The sequence below is a fragment of the Onychomys torridus genome, chromosome 4 (genome assembly GCF_903995425.1).
Source record: "Onychomys torridus chromosome 4, mOncTor1.1, whole genome shotgun sequence".
In the NCBI taxonomy this organism is placed as follows: domain Eukaryota; kingdom Metazoa; phylum Chordata; class Mammalia; order Rodentia; family Cricetidae; genus Onychomys; species Onychomys torridus.
Window position 1 is genome coordinate 88,721,301 of NC_050446.1, and position 27,207 is coordinate 88,748,507.

Below are 27,207 nucleotides of genomic sequence, written 5' to 3' on the forward strand. Positions count from 1 at the left end.
ATACAGTTTGTAAACAATATAAGTTTCTGTGTGTTTACTTGGTTGGGTCTGAGAGACTGTGGGACTGGCGGGTAAGAGAGATTTGTCCTGACTGGGCCAGGCAGGAAAACTCTAACTACAGTTCACTACTATTCTCTCTGGCAAATATGAAAAGGGCGATTTAGAAATGTTCTCTCTCTCTTTCCCTCTCTCTCTCCCCCTCCCTCCCCCTCTCTTTCTCTCTCTCTCTCTTTCTCTCTCTGTCTCTCTCTCTCTCTCTCACACACACACACACACACGCACACACACACACTCTAACACACACACTCTCTCTCTTACATACACATACTCTGTCTCTCTGTCACATACAAACACACACACGCACACAGAGTGTTTACTTTATTTGTGACTCCACATATCTGTAACTAAATCATCGACCCTTCTTCTGTGCATATTAGTGGCCTGAGATTATCTATATGGCAACAGACAACAGCTTGGAAAATTTGGTTACATACCCAAAGCTGCTACTTTGATGATAATGGCTTCAATGTTTGATGCTATCATCTCTCGGAGCAAGTCTTCCTGGTTTCTCTGCCAAAGGTAAGTTAAAGGCTGGAGATTAAGCCGTTTACATCTACAAAGTAAAAAGAAAAAACAAAAACAACAAAATAAATGATATGATTCCATATTAGGGTCCCCAGCAATCTGATTTTAAACATAATGCTTCTTTCAATGAATTTAACATTTAAAATGCTCTTTCTTCTTTTCTTCCTCCTCTTATTTTTTTAAATGCCTTGTGGGGTCAGAGAGATGGCTCAGAGGATAAAGGTACTTGCTGTCTGAGTTCAATTCTGCAAATCCCACGGTGAAAGGAGAGGAACACCTCCCACAAGTTGTCCTCTGAACTCCATGTATGCACCATGGGATGTATATATCCACACATTCACAAACACAAACACAAGGGGAAAAAATGTAAAAGTCCTTTTCACATTCAATTTTCTATGGACTATGTCCAAACATAAATTAATCTCCAGGAAGACTAGAAACATCAACTTTAGTAAAGGTTTAAGCTTAGAAATCAGGGTCAAAAAGCATACTGTGACAATTAATAATCATTCTCATTTTCAATACTTCCATAGGTTGGCAAATAGAGAAAGGTGTGGTGAGATTTTATTTGTGCTTTGATAAATAAAGCTTGCCTGGAGATCAGGGGGAAAAGGTCAGCCATTTTAAGAAATCAGGCAGCATACGCCCTCAATCTGATCACTTAGCAGTAATGATCTCTGTGTGTTGAAGGCCATACTAGGGAACAGAACCAAGCTTGGTGACACATACCTTTAATCTCAGTACCAACCATAGAAACTGGAATGTCTGTACAGACAGACGGTGACAAGGAAGTGAGGTAGCTAGGCTAAAAGCCTATGAGAGGGCAGAAAAGCAAGGCATATAAAGGCGTGGGAAGATAGGAAGTAGCTCCCATTTGGAAGCTGCAGAGTTGGTGAGGTGAGGTTGACTGGTGGCTTTTCCTATTTCCCTAATCCCCAAGGCTTTCACCCCCTATATATGGCTCAGTGTTTTTTATTTAATAAGACCATTTAGAAATTTCTCTAAAGAAAGGTACAGTTGTATGGGCAGAGGTGTGATGATCTCACATTTTACAAGTTTATCAGAATCTCCATCCACTAAAAGTCGATGGAGAAGAGGAGGTGAAAGATTCCTCACTGTTTTCAAACAGTTTGACTAGGTTTTAGATGACTGATTTGCTCATGGAGATGTATTACCTATATCTTAAGCCACCAATTAAAAGTATTATTAATTCATATTCTTAATTTATATTTTTATTTTTCTAAGAGTGATTTGACTTATCAAGGGGATATGGTCACTGGAAAGCAGCTCATGTTCCAGTGGATGAGCATGTAGCATGTGCATATAGACAGCACTATTCAGACTCAGTGTGCTACTGAAGAGAAGAGGAGGAGCAGGGGACTTGTGGGTTCTGAGAAGAGGAGGTAGGAAGAAATAGTGGGATTATGGTAATGTTTATTGTATACACATATAAATTTCTCAAAGACAAAAGTTTAAAAAATAGAAAACAAATACAGCTTTTGTTAATTAGGTAAACATATGTTTAGCTCTATATGGTATCTATAAAAGATGTGCTTATGATTTGGGTACAATTATTTATTTTTCTATTCATTAACAATGCTATCTATCTATCTATCTATTTATTTATTTGTTTATTTATTTATTTATACATTCTTTTGAAAATTCATCTATTTATTTTACATCCTGACTGCAGCTAACAATGCTATTTATTTATTTATTTATTTATTTATTTATTTATACATTCTTTTTAAAATTCATCTACTGCATCCTGACTGCAGCTTCTCCCACCCCAGTCCTCCTTTCCCAGCTCCTCTTCCCCAGCTGCCCCTCTCCCCAGTCCTCTCCTCTTCTGTCTCTATCCAGGAAAGAGCAGGTCTCCTATGAGTATTAATAAAACATGGCATATCAAGCTTCAGTAAGACTAAGCACCTTCTCATGTATTAAGGCTGGGCAAGGTGACCCAGTATGAGAAGCCAAAAGCTTCTCAAAAGCCAGGAAAAGAATCAGATAACAAGGCCTGTGCCTGCTGTTAGGAATACCACAAGAAGACCAAGCTACACAACTGTAACATGTATGTAGAGGGACTAGATCAGTCTCATGTAGGCTCCATGATTATCAGTTCAGTCTCTGTGAGCTCCTATGGTCCAGGTTAGTTGACCCTGTAAGCCTTCTAATTGAGTCCTTGACTTCTCTGGCTCCTACACTCCTATCTCCTCCTCCTCCATAGGACTCCCGAACTCCACTTAATGTGTTGGTGTGGGTCTCTGCATCTGCCTCCATCAGTTGCTGTATGATGCCTCTCTGATGACAACAGGGTTAGGCACTAATCAGGTTACAAGATGTGGCCAATTCAGGCTACTTAGCCACAGTACTGCTAGGAGTCTAAGCTGCGCTCCTCCCCATTGGAGGAGTTTGGGATTATAATTCAGGCCTTGCACATTCTGACCACACATTCTGATATTAAGCTTAGTCCTCAATCCTGATTTTTAAATAATTTATGTTTTTAAAATATTAGACAGTTCTAATGATGTTCTCTTACACATTTTCTACTCGCACACGTTGATAATCAGAAAGTATAGCACCTACTGATACCCCTTCTATTTCTTCTTTTTCCTAAAAATAAAAAAAAAAACATATACATTAAAAATAGGCATGTGATTTGGATCATACTCTGAAAATTATACATGAACTGCACATTATCTAAGAGGCCACCTTCCAATCAAAGTAATTTCCTGGAAATACACACTTTGGAAAATTATCTGTACATATATTGTAATCATTCTCCCAGTGGCAAGAAAAGTAATTATTCCTTTACTTAAATTTTAACTACAGACCTACTTTCATGGAGAAAGAAAAGACTTGGAAGCAGTTCCAAGATGTTTTCACATTTATAAACTTAATGATACTGAAATTCTAGCAAAGATAATATTTTCCTAGATGGATTAATTTCTAACATTTCCACAGTAGTACCAACAGATATACTACACAATGGTTTTTAATCTATATCTTAGAAAAAGATGAGCAGTACAGAGACATCTAGAATGCAGAAAACTTTGAGGTACTGCCTAGTATAATACAGTACACAAAGAATCCTAACACACATAGAAGGAATGGATTCTCATCAATACAGTCACAAGTGAGAGTACCAGTATGGTCCAATGGGCTACAGACTTTGTCCAACATACTCATTAATGAACTGAGAATGTACAGTCACATATAATCATGTTTGCAGATGGCCCAAGGCTAGGGTGGATCAAAAGGTAAAGATCAATCAAGTATGAAGACTCATATAGGCAACTTAGGAATTTAAAAGAACAGGTCTAAAATGAAACTTAATGTACAGAAATATAATATAATTAACCAAGGGAGGAATAATACACACCATAGATATGAATCAGGGAAATGTCATTTATGATACAGATATGAAGGGAGTGAATATGAGTAATTACTAATATGTTCTGAGTAGAAATTCTCTGAATACTTTTCAGAGAAAATCCATCTTAGCATACAGGCTAATAGAAGAAATCACTCCAGAGAGATGTCTTTTTGGTAATACATTGGCTTAGCAACCATGGTAACTCGACAATAGAAGTAATAGTTTTTCAAAGAAAACAAACCATGCTTCCAGGGACAACGAAATAATCCCAACATGCTGAAATAACTGTGTCCTTGCAGGGCGGTGGTGGCGCACACCTTTAATACCAGCACTCGGGAGGCAGAGCCAGGAGGATCTGTGTGAGTTGGAGGAGGCCAGCCTGGGCTACCAAGTGAGTTCCAGAAAAGGCGCAAAGCTACACAGAGAAACCCTGTCTCGAAAAACCAAAAAGAAAAAAAAAAGTCCTAAAAGTATACCATAGGAAATAAACAAAGAATTATGCATCAGGAACTTTTCCTGCCTCTGGAGAACTTAAAATATACCCACTAAAATTATAGAAAAATATCTTCTCCATCTGCCCCCAAATAAAATGATTATTTCTGTCAGATAACATTTCAGGAAAAGAGGTATTGCCTTTATTTCCCCATCAGCAACTTTGTGAGGCTTTTAACCTTTATATAACCTTCTTAAATATTTTCTTTTCATAAAAGTCATTGTATTCTTCAGAAAAAGTCAAGGCATTATGTTTCTCATTAATAGATCAACATTTTATTCTCTTCCTGTAACGTATCTCTGAAGTTCTAGCCTAATAAATTTTGTAGCACTTGTGGTAAGGTATATAATATATACCTTACATTAAATATGCATACTTGTATACATGTGTATCTACTGCTCTGTTAATTATGGAAACAAACACAAGGTACAGGCATAGGCAAGAGCTTTCTGTAAACAACTTCAATAGCAGAAGAAAAACTTCAAGAACTGGTAATAAGAGTGCACGAAATTGAAAGGCTCTGTACAGAAATGGAAACTACCAACCATGAAGAGGCAGCGTACAGAATGGGAGGCAAACTTTGCCAGCTATTTTCAGACAAGGAACTAATATCTAGAACATATTAAGAACTGTGAAAATCAAGTTCAGTTTATGGCCATTTTTGTAAGTCAACTGAGAGCCAATCTCTGGAGGATTTCTTTTATCAAGTCATAAAATATGGGACAAAGTGTGCATATATTTAAAATGCACATTCAGAGACGGCTCACCAGTTTAGAGTTACAACTTCAATGTGGAAATTTTGTTGTTACAGGATAAAGTCTGAAATACTAGCTAAAGAAGATGAGACTATAATTGCACACAGAATATAAGTTTAGTGCTTAAGGGGATGTAGAAAACTTTGTGTGAGTAGTCATCAAATGCTAGAAATAACAGCTATCAGAAACAAGGGAGAATGTTTGTCACCAGTATATAGGAAGGCCACTGATTTTTGTATGTTCATTTGTGTCCTGTCACTTTGCTGAAAGTAGTTATCAATCTAAGACATTTTAGTGGGGTCTTTAGGGTCTTGTGTATAGGATCGTGCCATCTTCAAATAGGGATATTTTAATTTCTTCCTTTCTTCCTTTTATTTCCTTTTCTTGTCCTATTGCTCTGGATAGGATTTCAAGCACTATATTGAACTCCAAATAGGCAGGATGGACAGTCTTGTATTGTTCCTGACTTTAGTGAGAATTCTTTGAGTTTTTCTTCATTTAGGATATTGGTTAAATGTTTGTCATATATAGCATTTTTGACTCAAAATCCCAGTGCCAGGTATGATATACCCCTTGATGAGCTGTTAGTCAAGGAAGTCCCAGGGGCTCCTAAAATAAGAGGGGTTCTTGTCATTCTTCATGGCTGTCCATCTGAACAAGCTGATCAGATCCTATTGCTAAAGATACTACACACCTTGGATGAAAGATATAGAACACTAGAACTGAACTAGAGTATGGTGATATTTTATTTGTACTGAAATGTGATTTTATTTGTATGTTAAGAAATAAAGTTACCTGGGAGTCAGAGCTAATAGCAAGCCATAGCAGAAGTCAGGTGATGGTGGTACACACCTTTAATCCAGATCACATGACAAGCAGATCTCCGTGTGTTCAAGGATACAGCCAGCATGGAGACACACCTTTAATCTCAATACCAACCATAGAAGACCTGGAGTTCTGTATAGACAGGCAGTGATGAAGAGGTCAAGTGATTGGGTTTACAACCAATGAGAAGGCAGAACAGAAAGTCAATAAAAAGAGAGATACACAGGAAGTAGGTAGCTTGCTGAGAAGGACAGCAGCAGCAGGAAGGGTAAAAAGGCAGTTTTAAGCTACTGCTCTGACCTCTTGGGCTTTTAACTCTGCATTTGGTTCTGTGTTTCTTATTTAATAAGACTGTTCATCTTCACTAGAGGCTTCCTCCCTGGTGGTCAGGTTACATAGTACTGTAAGACACAATGCAAACTGCTGGGGAAGACCTAATAACAAATCAAAAAACATTAGAGGGATAGTGTGAATGTCTTTTTCTGGCTGAGCAGCCATTCATCTCTGGACCTGTTGCCTTTTATTGCTAACAGAAGTTTGCCAATTAAGACTGAGAGTTGCAGCCAGCTGGTGGTGGCGCATGCCTGTAATCCCAGCACTCGGGAGGCAGAGGCAGGCAGATCTCTGTGAATTCGAGGCCAGCCTGGTCTACAAAGTGAGTTCCAGGACAGCTTCCAAAGCTACAGAGAAAGCCTGTCTTGAAAAAACCAAGAAAAAAAAAAAAAGACTGAGAGTTGCAATTGTGTATGAATACAAAGTTAAGTATTTAGAAGAAGCTTGTCAATAATAATAAGTACCTTCCTACCCACTCCACACATCTACGATCTCATCAGCTACAGGTTTTAAACCAGGTTTACGGTATCAGGCATTAATAGTCTTACCCAGATAAAAACCTATGGCATACAATATTAACCCACTATGTAAGATTTTTAATATAACAACAGAATGCATGCCACAAGAGCAATCAAGTGCTCCTTGATTGGTTTTGAGGTCTGCTCCATAAGAAGAAATCCATTCCTGGTCCCATAAACGCAGCTAAAAATTCACAGCAGAAGAGGTTATAGATGTGTAATGCTCAGGGAGCAACATGGAAAAGGGGAGCACGAAAAATGTAAGAGTTAGAAGACAGAGGGGATATGATATATCTTGTGGGCATGATCAGCAATGCAATCATGATCTCACAGCAACAGTAGCTGTCAGCAATAGGCCTGCACAAAATTAAAACGATGATACTATTATGTAACTCACATGACAGAAGTATATATCTCTGTTTTAAGTCAGTGAGACATAGGTTAACAAACCAGTAGGAAAATGACAAAATTATAGCAATATGCAATTTTAAAAGAATACATACAAATGATGTCAAGACTCCTTAAAAAATATAAACACAGGCTGAAACTAGACACATTTTATAAATTGAGTATTTGTTTTTAAAAATATAATCAACATCCAGTGCTGATGAGGGTATGAGAAATGCATTAGCATTATTAAACAATAGTGTTGAGTTAGTTACAACACATGCTTTCTGAAGGATAATTTCACAATGTGTATCATCCTAGTCTCGCAAACCTCACAATTTTAAGTTTATATCAAGAAATACAGCTAGTGGAAGTAACTATAAACAAGTTATTGTGAGGATATCCATCAAATTTATAATGTACATATAATTTGAACAAAAATTGGAAAATCCTAAATCCCCAAATAAAAACAGTTGAATGAATCATATTATATTATGAAGAAAAATCAAAGCAGTCATGAAAAACATATTTTCCAAGGATATAAAGACATGAAACTATTTATGACTGAAAATTAGCTCAAGGAAATATACATGGAGTAAAAAACACATGAGTTAGAAAATCTACAGATATAGAAAAAGAAATAGATAAGTTGATAATAATGATTTCCTAATAATAGATTTCATTTTTGCCATTTTATTTAAATTTTGTACTTCCTCAAACATATTATTATTTCTTAATCATAGGAAAATTACTCAAAGTTTACATGCAGATAAATATATATATATATACATACACATACATACATACACATAATAGATACATACATGTTTACCTTTTTATTGTATGTCCTAGCAAACTGGGAGGCAAAATTACATGTTTACCCACACCAATTTTAAAAATTCTCATGTGTCCTATATCACACACACACACACACACACACACACACACACACACACACACACACACATATACATACATACATACATACATACATACATACACATAGATACATAGATATTAGCAGACTGGTTGTGAGATTTATTACTAAACATGATTTGGTAGGGTACAGGAGAGCACTATAGAAGCCTTTAGGAACACAGGACTAATTTCTTGTCCAAAGGGCCTTGACTAGGGATATATTTGACCCCACAGCTATCAGGAGTGAACCATTTCTCACCATGTCTTCAAATTCATCTGTGTTAAACTTAATGAAGCCACATTTCTTTGAGATATGGATCTTCTGGTAGCCAGGGGACTTGAACTTGGCTCTGTGCAGACCCTCAATCACAAGTGCCTTATCCTGCAGCTTAGTGCAGATGGATATGATGACCTGGCCAATGTGAATCCTGGCCACTCTGCCCTGGGGCTTTCCAAAGGCACCAAGCATACCTGACTGGAGCCAGTCAGCACAGGACAACAATTTGTTGATTCGGATGACATGGAAAGGCTGGAGCCTCACTTGAATATGAGACTCACTCTTGCCAAATCTCTTCACCATGTATTTGTTGCCACAAGTATGGGCAGCCTCCAGGGCTTTGGAAATGAGTTGTTCATATTCATCTGATACCATGTGGCTACAAATTGTGAATTTATCAATTTTTGCCTTCTTCCGTCCCAAGAGAGGCAGATCACAGCATCAGAGACACTTTGGCAGAAGTGAAACTGAGTTCAGCTTGTTCTTAAAATATCATTAACACCAGGCAGAGCAGGGACCCATGATAACAATAGGATCATTGGTGTTCTATACTATACTAAGAAGGGAGAAACATTTAAAAATATCATAGTGTGTATCCTTAGGGAATTAAAATCTTGTGGTGATGAATATTGGGGAATAAAATAGACCGTTGAATGTCTATGTAAAGCTTAATAGACTACAAACAACGGCTACCTTGATGGAGAGTAACATGAACTGCTTCTCTAATTTTGGCTTCTTGAGGCAAGGACTCATGAAGCTCAGGTTGTTCTTGAGCTGTGCTCTGATCCTCCCCCTCCAAGGTGTTGAGATGACAGGCATGTACCATCATGTCTAACTTAGAAACTATTTAAAGATAAAAATGATATTCCAGATACTAGGCATTCAGAACTGTCTACTTACTGTTCTCCTGTAACCTCACTAACACAGCATTTATATATAAAGCCCCGCAGGGAAAAAAAAATCTGGCTGTAAAACTATAAATAACATATGTGCTAACAAATATGAACATGTCTAATTGCCAGTCTCCACTTTGTAGCTACTGCTACACTTTCCATATTAAGCAAATAATAGATTATGTGGCACCATTGGTATTATTTAAGCATGGAAGGAAGTATAAACCTAAATCTACTTATTAGAGTTTATGACCTAGTACCCATGAATTGTTAAGTATTCTTAAAAACAGTACACCAAGAATATCCACATTCAAGGGTAGATGTGGATTCTTCTGTGATATGTAGCTAATGCTGTGTGTCCTTATTCATATACAAAGCTCTAGACAGGGATTACAATGATGAAAACATATGACCATACATCAATAGTTATAATCTTAAACAGAATCTAGGCAGACTTAAAGGCAGAAACTTAAAAGTCAGTTAAGATTTTGTTCATTAATATTCACTTGACTCAATGTTGAATATTTGGCTCATGAAGTCCCCTGAATTGGAACCAATTTTTTTTTGTAGATGAAAATGAGGCCTAATTATTCTAAAGTTGAGAAGTTATGCATCTTGCATTTATCAGCGATACTGTTTTCTTTGAAAAATGCCTCAGTTATCAGTATTATTCTGCTAATGAGTTCTTGCCTGTTGAGAAAAAAAATGATCTGCTGAATTTAAAGTGTTTTTCATCTGAAAGGCATTCTAACATTTCTAATATGAATCATTCATTAAAGGCATACTCTTGCATTACCCTTTAAGTGGCAATATTTGGACTTCTGGCAACATAGCATTATTGAGTAAAAAAGAAATCCTTATGAATGTCAATGATGTTCTGTGACCTAGATAACTAAACTAGATATTAATATGGCTGGGTAAGTATCATATGCCTTTTCTTTAAACTGCTAATTCTTCATTTAGTGTAGAAAGATAAAGATAAGCATGGAAACATAAAATTTAAGTGAAATAGTTCATTATGTGACATTTAGACTTCCCAAATAAAATTCACTAAAAATATTTGTTAAGTTAAAAAATATTATTTCCCTAGCATGATCAATAGGAACATTCTAAAATGGAAAATGATCACCATATGGCATTGTCCCATTAAACACTGAGCTCAAGACAAAGTATTAGGTCACTAATTTGCAGTATTATCATCTTGTTTTGTGAGATTTCTCAATAAAATAAGGGAAAAAGTTGTTAAGGCTGAAAACTAAATGACAAAGAAATTGCCGTAGATCAAAATAATTTTTCAGTGACTTCCATCTAAAAACAAACAATGCATTACTTTACTTCTGTTTCTCCATCTTATTTGTGATAGTATGACATCACTTCAACCCAAATTCCTTTATATTATCAGTCTGAAAAGAAAGGTAGAATTGTAGAATTGTTGGTGTTTGTCTTTAAGGCCCATTTTTTATTGAGAGGATAGGGCAGTTTATTGTTAATATTTTTGAAGAACCTCCTATGCTGACTTCCATAGTGGCTCTAGGAATTTACATTCCTTCTAACAGTGTATAATAAATCCTTTTTTGTGTGAAGTCTCAAAAACATTTTTATTTTTCTGGATGATAGTTATTCTGACTGAAGTAAAACTGAGGCACTGGGAACGTTTCTTTGATGATGAAGTTCCCTTGAAGGAATGTTTGGATAATCCAGTGAGAGAATGCTGTTAATGATAAGCACAGCACTTGCAAATAGTGTGTTGACAAATTCAAGGTGAGTTAATGAACACTGAAACATGTGAAATTTGATTTATCATCTTTGTATTTTTTTCTTTTATTTAAAATATATTTTTTCTCACACAATATATCCCTCCATCTACTCCTGCCAGGTCATACTCATCTCCCCTCCCACCCAGCTCCACTCCCTTACAATATAATTCCCATCAAAGTTCCAATGCAATATTTCACAGAAATTGAAAAAAAAAAAACCTTAAAATTCATATGGAAATGAAAAAGACTCAGGATAGTCTTTTTTAATGAAACACTGTTGATGGTATTACTAGTCTAGTCTTAGAGTTACACTACAGAATCACAGTAATAAATATAGCATAAAATATTGGCATAAAAACAGATTCACTGATCAATGTAATATAATCAAGGATCCATGCTCCTGTAGCCACCAGTATTGACAAAGAGGCTGAAATACACAGTAAAGAAACAACAAATGGGATAGGAAGTGTGAATTACGCACATGATCTAAGCCAGATGTGGTCCCAGTGCTGTGATGGTAAGTGGACACAAGGCCCCATCCCTAACCCAGAAGCTATCTCCAACTGATAATCACTCACAAGGGAAATTTTAGAGTTCTCTGATGAGGCTAACTGGATTACAAACCACATTCAAATGCAGGCCCCATGCCCAGCGGTAAATGGCTAACAGACAATGAACTCAATCATATTTCTGGAGATTTTGGGTTTCACAATGCTTTGTCTGGGCATTTTTTAACCTTACATGTATTTTTGCTTAAACATTATGGTTCCCAATTTTGTTTTTATGAGTTTTTCTCTGTGTGAGAATGTGTGTGTCCCAGTGCTGGCATGTGTTTCTTGTGTTTTTTCTTTGGCTTATTTTGTTTTGTCCTATTTTGGTTTGTTTTTATTTCATCTTATTTTATGTACTATTATTATTATTTTAGATGCCTGTTTGTATTCTAATAAGAGAGAAGGGAAGGGTGTGGATTTGTGTAGGTAGGGAAGTGGGAAGGATATGGGAGGAGTTGGGGGAGAGGAAACCAGAATCAGAATATACTATATGAAAAAGATATCTATTTTCAATAGGGGGGATCATGAAACTGGATTCTTTTTTTGTTATTTATTATATTTGTGTTTTAATTTTACACATCAGCCATGGGTTCCCCTGTCCTCCCCGCTCCCGTCCCCGCCCCCCCCCTCCCCCAAACCCGTATCCTCCTCCATTCCCATTTCCTCCAGGGCCAAGACTCCTCTGGGGATTCATTTAAACCTGGTGGATTCAGTACAGGCAGGTCCAGTCCCCTCTATCGAGGCTGAGCAAAGTGTCCCTGTGTAAGCCCAAGGTTCCAAACAGCCAGCTCATGCACTAAGGACAGGTCCCGGTCCTGCAGCCTGGGTGCCTCCCAAACAGTTCAAGCTATTCAACTGTCTCACTTATCAAGAGGGCCTGATCAAGAACAGAAAGGGAGATCAAGGAATAACAGACCATGATAAATGATGACCACATGAGAACAGGAATAGGTAGAGTGCTGGAGAGGTCCCCAGAAATCCACAATGATACATCCTCTGTAGACTGCTGGCAATGGTCGAGAGAAAGCCTGATCTGACCTAGGCTGGTGATCAGATGGCCAAACACCCTAACAGACATGCTGGAACTCTCATCCAATAACTGATGGAAGTGAATGCAGAGATCCTCGGCCAGGCCCCAGCTGGAGCTCCAGGAGTCCATTTGTCGAGAAAGAGGAGGGACTGTAAGAGTGTGAATTGTTGAGACCAAGATTGGAAAAGCACAGGGACAAATAGCCAAATGAATGGAAGCACATGAATTATGTACCAAAGGCTGTGGAGCCCCCAGCTGGAAACTGGATTCTTGTTGCTCACCTTGCAAGAAACTCAACTTCAAATGGATCAAGGGTCTCAATTTAAAACCAGATATCCTGAATTTGACAGAAGAAAAAGTAGGGAATATGCTTGAACATACAGGCACAGGAAGGGACTTTCTGAATAGGACCCAAGGTAGTGCATTCATTTAGATTAAGAAACAATAAATGGGGCCTCTTAAAATTAAGTTTGTGAAGAGCCAAAGACATCATCGTTTGTGTGAGGAAGCAGCTTACAGAATGGGAAAACAAGGTTATTACATAGTCATTTCATAGAGGGTTAATGTCTATAATAAAAAAAGAGCTAAAAATAAATAAATAAAACCCTAAGCACTGAGGAAATAAACCAATTAAAAACAGGTGTGGTGGTTTGAATGATAATGGCCCCCATAGGCTCATATATTTGAATAAAATTTTGGTTCCCAGTTAGTGAAACTGTTTGGGAAGGAGTAGGAGATGTAGCCTTGACAGAGAAGGTGTGTCACTAGGGGTTGGCACTGAGGTTTCAAAAGGCCAAGCCATTTCCAATTAGTTCTCTCTTTCTCTGTTTCATGCGTGTGGGTCAGATGTGAGCTCTCAGCTACTGTTAGAGCACCATGTCTGCCTGCCTGCCGCCATGATCCCCAGCAAGCCAGTCATGGAGTCACACTTTGAAAGTATAAGTCCCGCATTATATGCTTTCTTTTATAAGTTGATTTGGGCATAGTGTCTCATCACAGCAATATAAAGATAATTAAGACAATGGGACATGGAACTAAACAGAATTCTCAAAAGAAGAAAGTCAGTGGCTGAGAAACAGTTTAGAAATACAGGTGAGGAAGAACTGGGATGAGTGAAAGGAGTGAAGCCATAATAGGGATACATTACATGAGAAAAGAATCTATTTTCAATGAAAGGAAAAGATGTAAAACAACAACAACAAACAAACAAGCCATGAAAGGAAAACAAAACAAAACATTCTTGCCATCAAGGAAAGGCAAATTAAAACTACTTTAAGATTTCCTCCTACCCCAGTAAGAATGGGTGAGATAAAACAAACAAACAAACAAAATGACAACAGATGTGGGGTGGGGAAAGAGGAATGCTTATTCATCATCAATAGAAGTAGAGACTGGTTCCACCACTATGAAAAAATCATTGTTGAAGTGCCTCAAATAGCTAGAAGCAGATTTGCCATTTGATTCAGCTACACTGCTCCTAGGCATATTCCCAAAGACATCAATAAGAGACACCAGCCCATTCACAGTCACTGTTGTTCTATTCACAACAGCCAGATGGAAACAACTATATATTCATCAACTGATGAATGGACAATAAAATGTGGTACACCGTGGAATAATATACAGTTACAAAAATAAAATTTGTAATAAAATTGATGGAAATGGAAATAATCACTCTGAATAAGATAATCTAGACAAAGACTACATGATCTCTCTCATATGTGGATAACAGAATTTTAGATATGTAGGTTTAAATGAAACTAACCTTACAAGGCAGAAGATGGGCAAGGGCCATCAGAGAGAGTGCTTCAAGAGAGAGGAGATAAGATTGCAGGTAATATTAAGGGGGAATGGATAAAAATGGATCAAGGAGGACTTAGTGGGGAGGTCCACTGACTTTCATGGTATAAATAAAAAAGATTAAAAAAAATGCTATATCAAACATAAAATAAGTATCAACACATAGCATATCTTTTTGAATGAACTTTAAAATAGATATGAAATGTACACTGGCACAACCCTCAAGAAATTCTGATCTCAGATTATGATAGTATCTTCTCACATAACAAATCTATTCCTTTGGACATCAAATTCTACCCACACAGCATGAATTAGGTATGCTCTAAATTTGATTCCCCAGACACACAAAACAAAACGAAGTTTATATCTACAGACATGAAAAATAACTACCCTGATATTCATGGTAATAGCAAATGATTGAGAAAGCCTAAACACAGTGATGGTTAAATAAATGATCACATATCCACATAAGGTATTATTATTCCACCATTACTCTATTATTGACATTAAATAACCTTCAGAATAAATTATTAAATGGAAATTAAGGAAAAGAACATTGTATACAGTATATAAGTGTTTCTTTTATATATGTGATTAATTAAATCATATCAAGAATTATATACAAGATAACTCATGGAAGGAGGGGTTATTGTGGTGCACAGTTTGAGGACACAGTCTATCACAGTGGGAAAACCATGGTAACAGGAGTGTGAGGTTAACACTGCATTTGTGGTTAGGAGGCAGAGAGCAATGAATGCAGTTATCCAACTTGACTTCTCCTTCTTATTCAGTCTTTTACCTCAGCCTAATCTAAAAAAGTCCTCACAGATGTGCCTAGTGATTTGTCTCCCAGGTGATTCTAGATTCTGTAAAGTTCACAATATACATAAACCATCACAAGATCCTTGATTTGACACCTCTTTTAGACTTAATACCTTAAATCTATACACTGCTGATGCAATAAAAAATTTTCTTCTAAGTATAGTGACTTTGGTTATAGCCAAACAGTAAATACTTTTTAATGAATATATGCAATGTTAAAGATTTATTTGTTTTATTTTATGTTTATGATTGCTCTGTTTGCATGTATGTCTGTGTACGAGTACTGTGCCTGATGCCCGCAGAGGTCAGAAGAGGGTATCAGGTTCCCTGGAACTGGAGTTAGGTATGGTGGTAAGCTGCTATGTGGGTACTGGGACTCAAACCCAGCACCTCTGCAAGAGCAGCAACTGCTCTTAACCACGACTCATTTCGCTAGCCCAACAATAAGTACTTTTATTAAGGCATATTCATTATGCATAGTAATACGTTACATAAAAAGATTTTCACATGAGTGTATTGTGTACATTGATCATATTGATGTCTGTAGTGACAGAATTTTATGAAAATATCTCTTACATTAAGAGACTGTTATCGACAGAACTCACAGCAATGTTAATACATCTCAAGATCACTTATGACTACATATTTAACCTGCTATCCTTCTGTTTTAAGTTTAATTTGGTATTAAGATAACACTATAACAACCAGATTTACTATGCTTTGGATTTCCCATGCAATAAGCTCTTCCAACCTAAGCTAATGCACAGCTTTAATCTTAAATTATATATTCTTCCATGTCCCTGAGACAGGGTGTACATATGTATGTGTTTTGGTAATTATTTACTAAAAGCAGTCAATATTTTCGAAGAAACATCCAACAAACATTCCCCCATAAATGTTGGAAGTGATGTGCAGATGTAGTTTCATAGTGTTTGTTTGCTATTTTGAGTCAATTGTGTCAGTAAAACGACTTCTCCTCTTGTAAAATTCAGTTAAAAATTTGTATAAAGACTTCCTCACTCTTTCCCCCAGTCATGCTTTCTCTACATTTCAATGAATCCCAAGCAAAGCCCTTTGATTTTCAACAGGAGCAGACTACAAATAGGCCAGTAGCACAGACTACAGAGAGATGGAAGATGCAGGGAGAAGTAGAGGAAAAAAATCTGGACTCAGTTTGGTCAAATTAGTCCTCGAGGAAGTCTTTGTTTTATTCTTTAACATAAAATCAATACATTTTAGTGTTCCATTAGGCTACTTTTATTTTTCAAATTGAGAAAATACATTTTTATATATAATTTTCACAAGAAGACAAAGAATAAGATACATACTCTATTATTCTTCATAAGACTTTGTCATTACCAGTTTTAAAAGTTCTTATTTCTTTTTTTTGTGATTAATATAATTGCATCACTAATGCACTACACAGTGCAGATTCCTGTACATTCACCTCCTTGCTTTTCCCACCCTCTTCCATTAGTATTTTCCTCCCTGGACAGTTTTCACATCCAGCTCACTTTGTGCAACTGGTAGACCGTGTGTGTATGTGTGTGTGTGTGTGTGTGTGTGTGTGTGTGTGTGTGTGTGCATGTCTCTGTGTATGCACACACACCGATATATATATATATATATATTTTATTATTGTATAAAATTTAAGATCCACTAATGTGATAAAATCTGTGATATTGCATGAAATAAACACCAGTGTGGATTAAGAGTTTAACAAAGTATGGAGATGGTATTCTATAGGTCTTCTTTCAATTAGTCAAGCTGTGGGGGTAGCCAAGAGATCAAGACACTTAAGACACTTGATGGAGTGGGTTTTTGTGCATGGTTCAACATCATGTATCAGCTATAGGGCAGATATAGAAATATATCCAAGGGTCAAAAATGGTTTTGTAAGTCATCTTAATTACTTGTCTATTGCCATGACAAAATACCATGACCAAGGCAACTTAAAGAAGAGTTTATTGAAGCTTTGAGCTCTAGGGGGTTAGAGTCTACGACCATTATGTTGAGGACCACAGCAGCCAGCAGCCAGGTATGGTCCTGGAGCATGTGCTGAGAGCTTACATCCTTATCCACAAGCAGGAGGCAGAGAAAGAAAGAGATTGGGAATAATAGGGTATTGAAATCTCAAAGCCCGCCCCCATTGATACACCTCCTCCAACAAGGCCACATTTCCTAATCCTTCCCAAACAGTTCCACTAACTGGGGACCAAACATTAAAATATGTAAGCCTATGGGGGCCACTTTTATTTAAAACACCACATAGCTGTGTATTTCAATGTATCTTAAGCTCCTCTGAACTATCAAAATTATTTTTTCCAATTTCTTGCTAAATTTTTTCAGGACCAAGCATTGACTAAAATGACCAGTCAACTAGCCATGCCAATTAAAGAGGCTTCAATGCTGGTGTGAACATATTAAGTTGAATTATGTAGTTTTGGGGGAAAGCTCTTAATATTTTGTCATCAATTATGGAAAAACAGACTTTCTGCTGTAGTTACTAAAGAAATGGAATTTTGGTGTTGCATTGAAGAACTTTTATTTTATTTTCTTTTATTTTTCTTTTATTTTTTTCTTTATTATTATGTGTTTTAAATTTTATACATCAGCCATGGGTTCCCCTGTCCTCCCCCCTCCCGCCCCCACCCTCACCTTCCCCCTAGCCCCTCCCCTCTATTCCCATGTCCTCCAGGATCAAGGCACCCCTGGGGATTCATTTAAACCTGGTAGATTCAGTACAGGCAGGTCCTGTCCCCTCCTTCCAGACTGAGCAAAGTGTCCCTGTGTAAGCCTGACGTTTCAAACAGCCAGCTCATGCACTAAGGACAGATCTTGGTCCCACAGACTGGATGCCTCCCAAGCAGATCAAGCTATTCAATTGTTTCACTTATCCAGAGGGCCTGATCCAGCTGGGGGCTCCACAGCCTTTGGTTCATAATTCATGTGCTTCCATTTGTTTGGCTATTTGTCCCTGTGCTTTTTGCAATCTTGGATTCAACAATTCACGCTCTTGCAGACCTTCCTCTTTCTCGACAGGTTGGACACCTGCAGCTCCACCTGGGGACTGGCTGAGGATCTCTGCATCCACTTCCATCAGTTATTGGACGAGAGTTTCAGCACGACAGTTAGGGTGTTTAGCCATCTGATCACCAGACTAGGTCAGATCAGGAACTTTGTATACTGCTACTTACATTAAAATTTCACCATTATAACATCTAATATTAGATGGACCAAAAATTAAACAAAAATGACTGGATGAAAAAGAGTAAGAAAGCTAACAAATGAGGTTAAAAGTGGCAGAGCAAAAGTAAAAGAAACTGTAAATCAACAAAATTATTAAGAGGAGGCTGGGAGATGGCTAACTCAGTAAAATGCTTGTCCTGAAAGTGTGAAGACCTCAGTATAGATCCTTAGACCCAATGTAAAAAGCCTGCAGTGGTAGCCCACACCTGTAATCCCTCCCTTAAGATAAGATGGGCGGCAAAGACAGATTCCTGAACTCTCTAGACAGGAAGCCAAGCCTACTCAGTTATGTTGCCGGTCAATGTGACACTCATCTCAAACCAAAGTTGGGAACAATGACATCCAAGGTTGTCCTCAGATTTCCACATGCATGTTTATATACATATACATGCACTCACCCACAAGTGAAAACAGACACAAACAAAATTAAAATAGGAAGAATGTTAAAAAGCAATATAAGCCACAGTTTCTAGTCTCAAGTAGCTGAATTAAAATAAATGAATATACCTCTAATAATAAAAAGTACTAAGTGACAAAAATTTTAGAAAAATAAGCAAATATTTCTGTGACTGGCTACAAACTATATAAACCAAATAAAACAAAAATTCTTAGTATAGATTAAGGCTTACTAAATTTTAATTAAATGCTTTAAAATAAACAGGTAATTCAAATTATGAAAACTTTACAAAATCTATAAATGCAATATTGCTTTGACTGATTCAGTCTCCTGATAAAATCCTTGCTACATATATATTTTTGATAATAACTAGCTGTGGCAGATTAACAAATATGTCTAATTTGCCCAGATTCCAACATCATTAGTGGAAAATAAGGGGTTTACGGTTCTTTTCATATCTATTATTGTAATATTTAATATTTATTTACGTGAAAACCTGTAAAGTTTCCTGTCTTAAGAATGAGTACAGTATATGACTTTTGACAAAAAAAAAAAAATGAGTACAGTATATGAGAAACGCTTTTTGTGATTTGTGGCAAAAGGCATTTAGCAAGTGGCCCAATACTTATAGCCATGAAGATAAGTCTTCTCATGGGCTTTATTTTTTGCACAAGCAAAAATGATTATTTTATTTTAGATTTTCTTATACCCTATGCATATCATTAATGAAAGTAGGAGGAAACCCTGGAGGCTTACTGCTAGATTAAAATGTACAATTATATAACCATACATCAAAGTGTAACATTTATTGTCAATATTATATAAAATTTGAAATACATCCCCTTTTAAATTATTTGATTGTGTTTTGTTAAGGAATCTTTGAGGGAGATAGGTTTTCTCTCAAATATTAGCTTGGATACTATGCTTTGTTATATAGCATGAGGTTTTCAAGGAGAAAATGAATTACGTTGCAGTGTTAAGAGCCATATAAAAGCATGGTACTGCGAAGGCCCACAGCCTCAGTGTACTCCATCATGCAGGCATATTCATTCATTAGAGTGGTGTCATTATCCTCAACAAAGGTAGTGACGCATCGGCTCCTAGTAGATGTATGACTGTTACAGGTCAGACCAGTGTAATATTTTACAAACCTACAGTACCTAGTAATTTCATTCATTTGGAAATTTCATTTCCTTGTCACAGCATAACATGAATTCTCCTAAAGACTTGTAGTGTTTCATTTTCCATCTCTAAAAATATTTTATCTGTCCAAGTATCCAACTATTTAAATTGGTGTGACTACATAGGCTTTCTTCAATTTCACATTCTCACTTCTTATCCAGCTATCTTAGGGTTCAGCAAAAAAGAAAATTAGTGATAATGCTTTCAATTTAATTAGTATATTACATACACTGTAATTATTAGCGGGAAATGTTATATTAATGAATGTAAAAGTTAGCAGTAAATTACCTTGTAGCCATTATCAATTTCCCAAGCTACTGCTCCTTAAGATAACCCTCTCCCTATGGTCCTTCCGGTAATTTCTCTTTGCCTGATAAACATGATGATTAAATAGCACACAGAGTAAACCTTTGATACTTTTTAAATTAAATCCATGCCCAGCCTAAGGGCTGTGTCTGATTTCAACTAAATGTGTCAGTTAATCAGATAAAAAATTATCAGTAACTCAAAGAAACAGCAGCCTTAGGCTTCATCAGTGCCAGAGAAGCCTGAACAAAGTAAGACATTCAGACAATATCACATTATGTGCAAAGGTTACTGATAAGCTAGAACTAAACAGAGCTGCCTACCAATGAAGCAATGTCTGAAAAGAATGTTATGCTCAACATCTAAATTACCTTTTACATTTTTAAGAAAATGTGTAATGTAGAGAAGACTAAGGTAATTTTATCCATATAAATATAAACATACACATAACAAATACATAAATGATTCAATATAAAAAACATTGGAAGTATAGACTAGATTAGAATGAAGGATCTTAAAAGAGCCTTCTCAGTGAGATTTCCCTGTTAAAGAACATCAGACTAATGTTTCTTACACTGGGCTGTTTCAACACTTACACAATATAGATCAGTACTTTGTTGAGACAAGGTCTATATGAACTTAAGGTCATGTATCTGCACAGTTATTCCTAGTACCTCAAATGAACCATACATAATTCTATTAGTTTTCTTTCATATGTGGGATAGACAATAACTACAGCAAAAACTTTTAATTAATTAAGATTGTTTTAACTTACAACAATGAATCATTTGTAATATTACCAGATAAAACAATGTACATTATCAAAGTCCTGGCTGTTTTAATGAGAGGATTGAAAAGCTCCTACTCTAATTCTGGATTCTGAAAAACCCTTAAACTTTCAGAGAATATTACAATTTTAAAGCATTCTCAGATTCCTAATTAAGATTGCTTTAACTATAAAAGACAGCTATTTTATAAACTGATCTATGAGTTTTCACTGCAAGGAACTAACGAAATCTGAAAAGAATAGGAATCCTATTATCTTTGAAAGACATAATGGGCAGAAGTTATGAACAATCAATTTATAAAGCAGAACAGAAATCCTAAACCCTCTCACAAAGAAAGTTTCAAATTAATACCCCACCATCTTTATTCTGCTCTACTATTATGATCAGATAACATTTCAGCTGTGACAAGATTCTCATTCTTCTTTACCAAGTGCAACTTGCAGAAAGTAGACCAATCACAGAGGAGATTACTGCACATCTGATTACACAGAAACAGGCTCCTAAACACCAGGTACTCACAGTAACTAAGGAAAGTGACTAATTTCATATTTCTTCACATTCATGTTTATGGGATGACTGCATTGTGGTGATATTTTATTTGTTCACCCCAATAAAGCTTATTTGAAGATCAGAGGAAAAAGCCAGCCACTATATTAAACATATAAGTCATGTAATGGTAGCACATGCCTTTAATTCTAGCATTTCTGAGGCAGAGATCCATCTGGATCTCTGTGATTCAAGACCACACTGGGAACCAGAGCCAGGTGTGGTGGCACAAGCCTTGAATCCCAGCACTAACCATGGAGGTCTGTACAGACAGATAGGAAATGATAGAGCAGAGAGAGGAAGTAAGAGGTCAGGGACAGAAAAGCATATAGGTGTGGGTACACAGGAAGTAGGTATCTTTTTGGCTGGGGATTTCTTTTTTATTTTTTTTTAATTTTTTTTTTTTTATTTTGGGAAAAGGTACCAAGTCATGTGGCTAAACATAAATAAAAATTATGAGTTAATTTAAGATATAAGAACTAGATAGCAAGAAGCCTGCCACAGTTTATAAGTAATATAAGACTCTGTGTGTTTACTTGGGTCTGAGTGGCTGTGGCCCCGGCACGATTGGAGAACTCTCCAGCTACACCTCTGCACTACAAAGAAGTACATGACCAGGTGTGATTGTGAGTATATTGGTCACCAAGCAGCAAATGGGGGGAGGGGAGACTGAAGCAAAATGTAACTATTCCAAGTGAATCTGTACTTGTTTTCTATGCATTAGGTGCTATGCCATTGTTTTTTTTTTTTTAATTATTATTATGTGTTTTAATTTTATACATCAGCCATGGGTTCCCCTGTCCTCCCCCCTCCCGCCTCCACCCCCACCTTCCCCCCAGCCCCTCCCCTCCATTCCCATGTCCTCCAGGACCAAGACACCCCTGGGGATTCATTTCAACCTGGTGGATTCAGTACAGGCAGGTCCTGTCCCCTCCTTCCAGGCTGAGCATGTGTCTCTGTGTAAGCCCAAGGTTCCAAACAGCCAGCTCATACATTAAGGACAGGTCCTGGTCACACAGCCTGGGTGCCTCCCAAACAGATCAAGCTATTCAATTGTCTCACTGATCCAGAGGGCCTGATCTAGCTGGGGGCTCCACAGCCGCTGGTTCATAATTCATGTGCTTTCTTTCGATTGGCTACTTGTCCCTGTGCTTAACAGGAATAGGCAGAGTGCTCAAGAGGTCCTCAGAAATCCACAATGATATATCCTCTGTGGACTGCTGGCAATGGTCGAGAGAAAGCCTGATCTGACCTAGTCTGGTTATCAGATGACTAAACACCCTAACAGTCATCTTGGAACTCTCATCCAATAACTGATGGAAGAGGATGCAGAGATCCTCAGCCAGGCCCCAGGTGGAGCTCCATGTGTCCAACTGTCGAGAAAGAGGAGGGACTGCAAGAGCGTGAATTGTTGAATCCAAGACTGGCTGGAGATTTCTAGTAGTAAGACAGTGACTGGCTTCTTTCTGCTTCCCTGACCTCTCAGTTTTTACCCCAATATCTGGCTCCCGTTTTTTTGTTTGTTTGTTTTGTTTTTTTTTTTTTTTGGTTTTGTTTTGGTTTGTTTTTATTAATAAGACTATTTAGCAATTTGTCTTACACTGCATCTTAAAGTTTTGATCCTCCACACACTGACAGCATTAACAAAGGCCCACTGATGTCACCATTTAATCAAGGGGTCTATGAGATGCAGAGAAAGAGGTGTGCCTTTCTTATCTGTTCTGAACAAGATTCTTTTTTAGGATATACTCTGAGAAACTGAGATCTATTAAGGACTAGCTTTAACCTTGATTAAAACCAGGCGGTGGTGGCGCACGCCTGTAATCCCAGCACCTGGGAGGCAGAGGCAGGTGGATCTCTGTGAGTTTGAGTCCAGCCTGGGCTACAGAGCGAGATCCAGGAGAGATGCAAAACTCTACAGGGAAACCCTGTCTCGAAAAACCAAAAAAAAAAAAAAAAAAAAAAAAAAGATTAATTAACACTTCACTAAGACTTCTATAAATCAGAGTTCATCAAACAGTAACTTTAAACTATCTTTGGGTTATGCAATGAAAATCCAACTGGTCAAGAAGTGGTGGATTCAGGCTGCCACTAGCAATCTCCAAGCTTTCTGGTCTTCTCTTACAACATTGGTTTTAATGATTAATGGACTGCTTGACACCTGCATCCCTCACCGAATCAGTCACAAAGCTTTCTCTTCACAAACCACAATTTCACAGGTATGCTTCAATGTTAACAGATTGCCAAAATAAAAAACACAGTGTCATACAAATGATAACTAGAAGAAACATTTTAAGATTTCCTTAAAAAAAAAAATGCTTCAATTTTAATGCAATAAAAACATTAAGTCTGTCCTTTCAAATTAGCCAAGAGGCAGAAGAGAGCATTCAGTGGTTAACAGTACTTGCTTTTAAAATGACTGGAGTTCCATTCATATCAGGAGGATTTTAGTTTCAGGGATCTGATGCCCTCTTCTTGGTCTTCACACACACACACACACACACACACACACACACACACACACACACACAGGCACACAGGCACACACACACACAGGCAAGCACACACGCATGCACACACACACATGCATGCATGCACACAATAAAATATACTTTAAAAAGTTGGGCAGAAGAAAAATGAGGTCATTTATTTAAATAATATACTTATTATTGAGTTTTATACACTGTATCTTCCCAAACAGTTGATATGGGTTTGAATTTAACAAGCTAAAAGGAACTGAAAGGTGTAGGGGCCATTGCGACCTCCTTAGGTAGAAAAATTTGAGATGCTCAAGTATTTTGTATAGTTTACTGTTTCTATATAAATTATACATATCCTCCTATATACATAAAAGCATCTCTTGGGTTTTTATATACCTAATACTAGGTAAGTAGATGTTCCACTGCACTGTTTATTGTTTCAGGAATGACAAGAGAAAATCTATACACATTCAGGACAGATCCTGTTTTATCTTCCTATATTATCCTTTGGCAGCTGGTCCAGTATGCACATATTCAGGACAACTAGTAATTTCTAAATTTGGATGTTTTATTAATGGCTGTGGTTTTAATATGGTTTGTCCTTACCAAAACTCATAAAAACGTTTTATATCCAATGAAGTGGTAATGGCAGTTCTCTAAGTGGTGTTTAGGGTACTAAAGGGATTAATGTTTTCCTTGAAGGAATAGGTTCACCACTACAATTCAGATGCCTTTTTCTCTCTTCAAAGTTCTACCATGGGTTGATATGGCACATGACCTCCACCAGAAGCCAAGCAGATGTGGCAATCTAACATTTATACCTCTAGAATTAAAGCTAAGTAAATCTCCTTTCTTTATATATAGCCTCATCCCTTGTATTTTGTTACAATAGAAAATGGACTGACATAATCACCTATTACTACATGAGAAATGACCTCATTCACTGGCTTAAGCAAAGTATTATTTCACAGGTTCTTTGCTTAAGCAATCTAAGCACAGCATGGCTGGAGACCTCTGAGGTAAAGTCTCTAAAGAAGTTGTACTCATGCTGCCACACAGGCAGTACTCATCTGGAGTATCACCTGAACAAGAGCTACTGCTGAACTCAGGTAACTGGGTAGAATCCCTTATGGACTGCTTGATGGAGAGTGGCAGGATCTCAGTAGCCATAGTTGGGGACCATAACGCTTCAATTCAGGAATAGAGAGATTTCAGTTTTGTTAAATTTCTAAAAATATGAGCTCATAATCTCAATCTCTCTCTCACTCTGTCTCTGTCTTTCTCTCTCTCTCTCTCTCTCTCTCTCTCTCTCTCTCTCTCTCACACACACACACACACACACACACACACACACACATTTTTTCTGAATTAAAAAGCCTATAATGACTACCACTGAAAAAAGTAGCGAAGGTATTTTTGGAAAATAAACTTTAAGAAAACCTACTGAAAATACCTAAGCCCAGAAGGAAAGCCCTTTATACAGAAGGGCACCCAAACTTAAAGAAAAGAGCCCACGGCTAAAAGAGAACTATTGGAGTAATTATCTCCTTATTCAGCCTAAGTCTACACTAGGCTCACTGGTGCTTTTTCAACTGCATGTCAGTCTTTGTCTTAATTTGCACTTCACTTAGCAGCAAAGTCTGAGAGTCCTGTGACTCCTTCCACTCCACTGGGGGAGGGAGCAGAGCAGAAGAGAATAGCTGAATTGTTAGTTATAAAGAGAGAGGTTTGTAGTAGACTCAACGAATAAGGATATAAGACACAGAAATGTGTTATAACCACTCATTGTAACACAAAATTCCCTGAGTCTATTTGACCAAAAAAGGAACAATTATGAACTACAAAGCTTTCAAGCCATATGTGACCACACAGAGCCACATAGTGATAAGCAATCTGTTGCAGTAACATCTCATTTTCTTTAAGTCTAGGATTATACAAAAGAATATATTATTGTTGTAAATTCATGTGTGCCTCTTCATTCAGGCTATTTTATTCAGAATTTCTCCTCTTTGAGATAGCCTCCTGAGACATGCATCTCATTTTCAAGAAGGTCCCTGAGAGACTTAAGCATACAGTATTTACTTCAGTATGGTATCAACAACATATTGAAGAACATTTCATCTAAAATAATAATAGAAAAACGTTGAGCCATCTTTCCATTTGGAAAAATATATCTGGAAGAATGTGATGTCTGACTAAAGTTACATTGCTTAAACACATTGTGCTATCTCAGCTTGCTTAGGGAATTTAAAGATACACACACACACACACACACACACACACACACACACGTTCAAGAGTGTAAGAACGAAGACTTACAAAAGGCCATATGACAATAGGCAAGAGAAAGTTAATTCAGCATATTCATATAGTACCTACAGTAAAGCAAGTAAGATTAGCTGGCTACCTGGTTGGTCAACAGGGCAGTGACTAGAATTACAGATAAAGAAACAAAGTAGACCATGTAAGTAGTTTTCTAAAGCAAATTCAACTACTTTCCCAGTGTAATTTTCAATGTGACATGACTTGTCATGATCAACATCAAATATATGATCATTGTATTTGTTTTTCTGGAAAAATGCAATGTGTGCATGTATGTATATACAGAAGCATAAGTCTATATAAATGTAAATATATATGTGCATATTCATTTTTACTATACATACAGATATATAAAGTGACTTAACTATAACACACTAGCTTACATGATAACAGAGACTGAGAAGTTCCATAATTTACCATTTAAAAGCAGGAACTAAGGAAGACCAGAGTTCAGTCTGAAGCACTGACAGCCAGGGAGGCAATGGTTGTTCTAATCAGAGAGCTGATGTAGATTTTCATCCAAGTCTAAAGAGTAGACAATGAAGAGCTAAAAGGGCAGGGCAAGAATGACATCTGGTTCATAGGTGGGGATTCATATTTTTCATAAATGTCATCAA

At 37.0% G+C, this 27,207-nt stretch overlaps 1 protein-coding gene and 1 pseudogene across 1 annotated transcript in view; both read right to left on the minus strand.

Annotated features, from left to right (window-relative positions):
- The window catches only part of Dph6 (diphthamine biosynthesis 6), a 122,098-nt gene that overhangs the window by 41,878 nt on the left and 53,013 nt on the right, over positions 1-27,207 (minus strand). Inside the window, exons 4-5 of the mRNA XM_036183196.1 lie at positions 3,125-3,198; positions 495-613 (exon numbers count right to left, since the gene is read on the minus strand). Of these exons, the coding sequence (XP_036039089.1) occupies positions 495-613; positions 3,125-3,198 (193 nt within the window). The remainder of the gene's footprint in view (positions 1-494; positions 614-3,124; positions 3,199-27,207) is intronic.
- On the minus strand, positions 8,361-8,890 carry LOC118581256 (annotated as a pseudogene).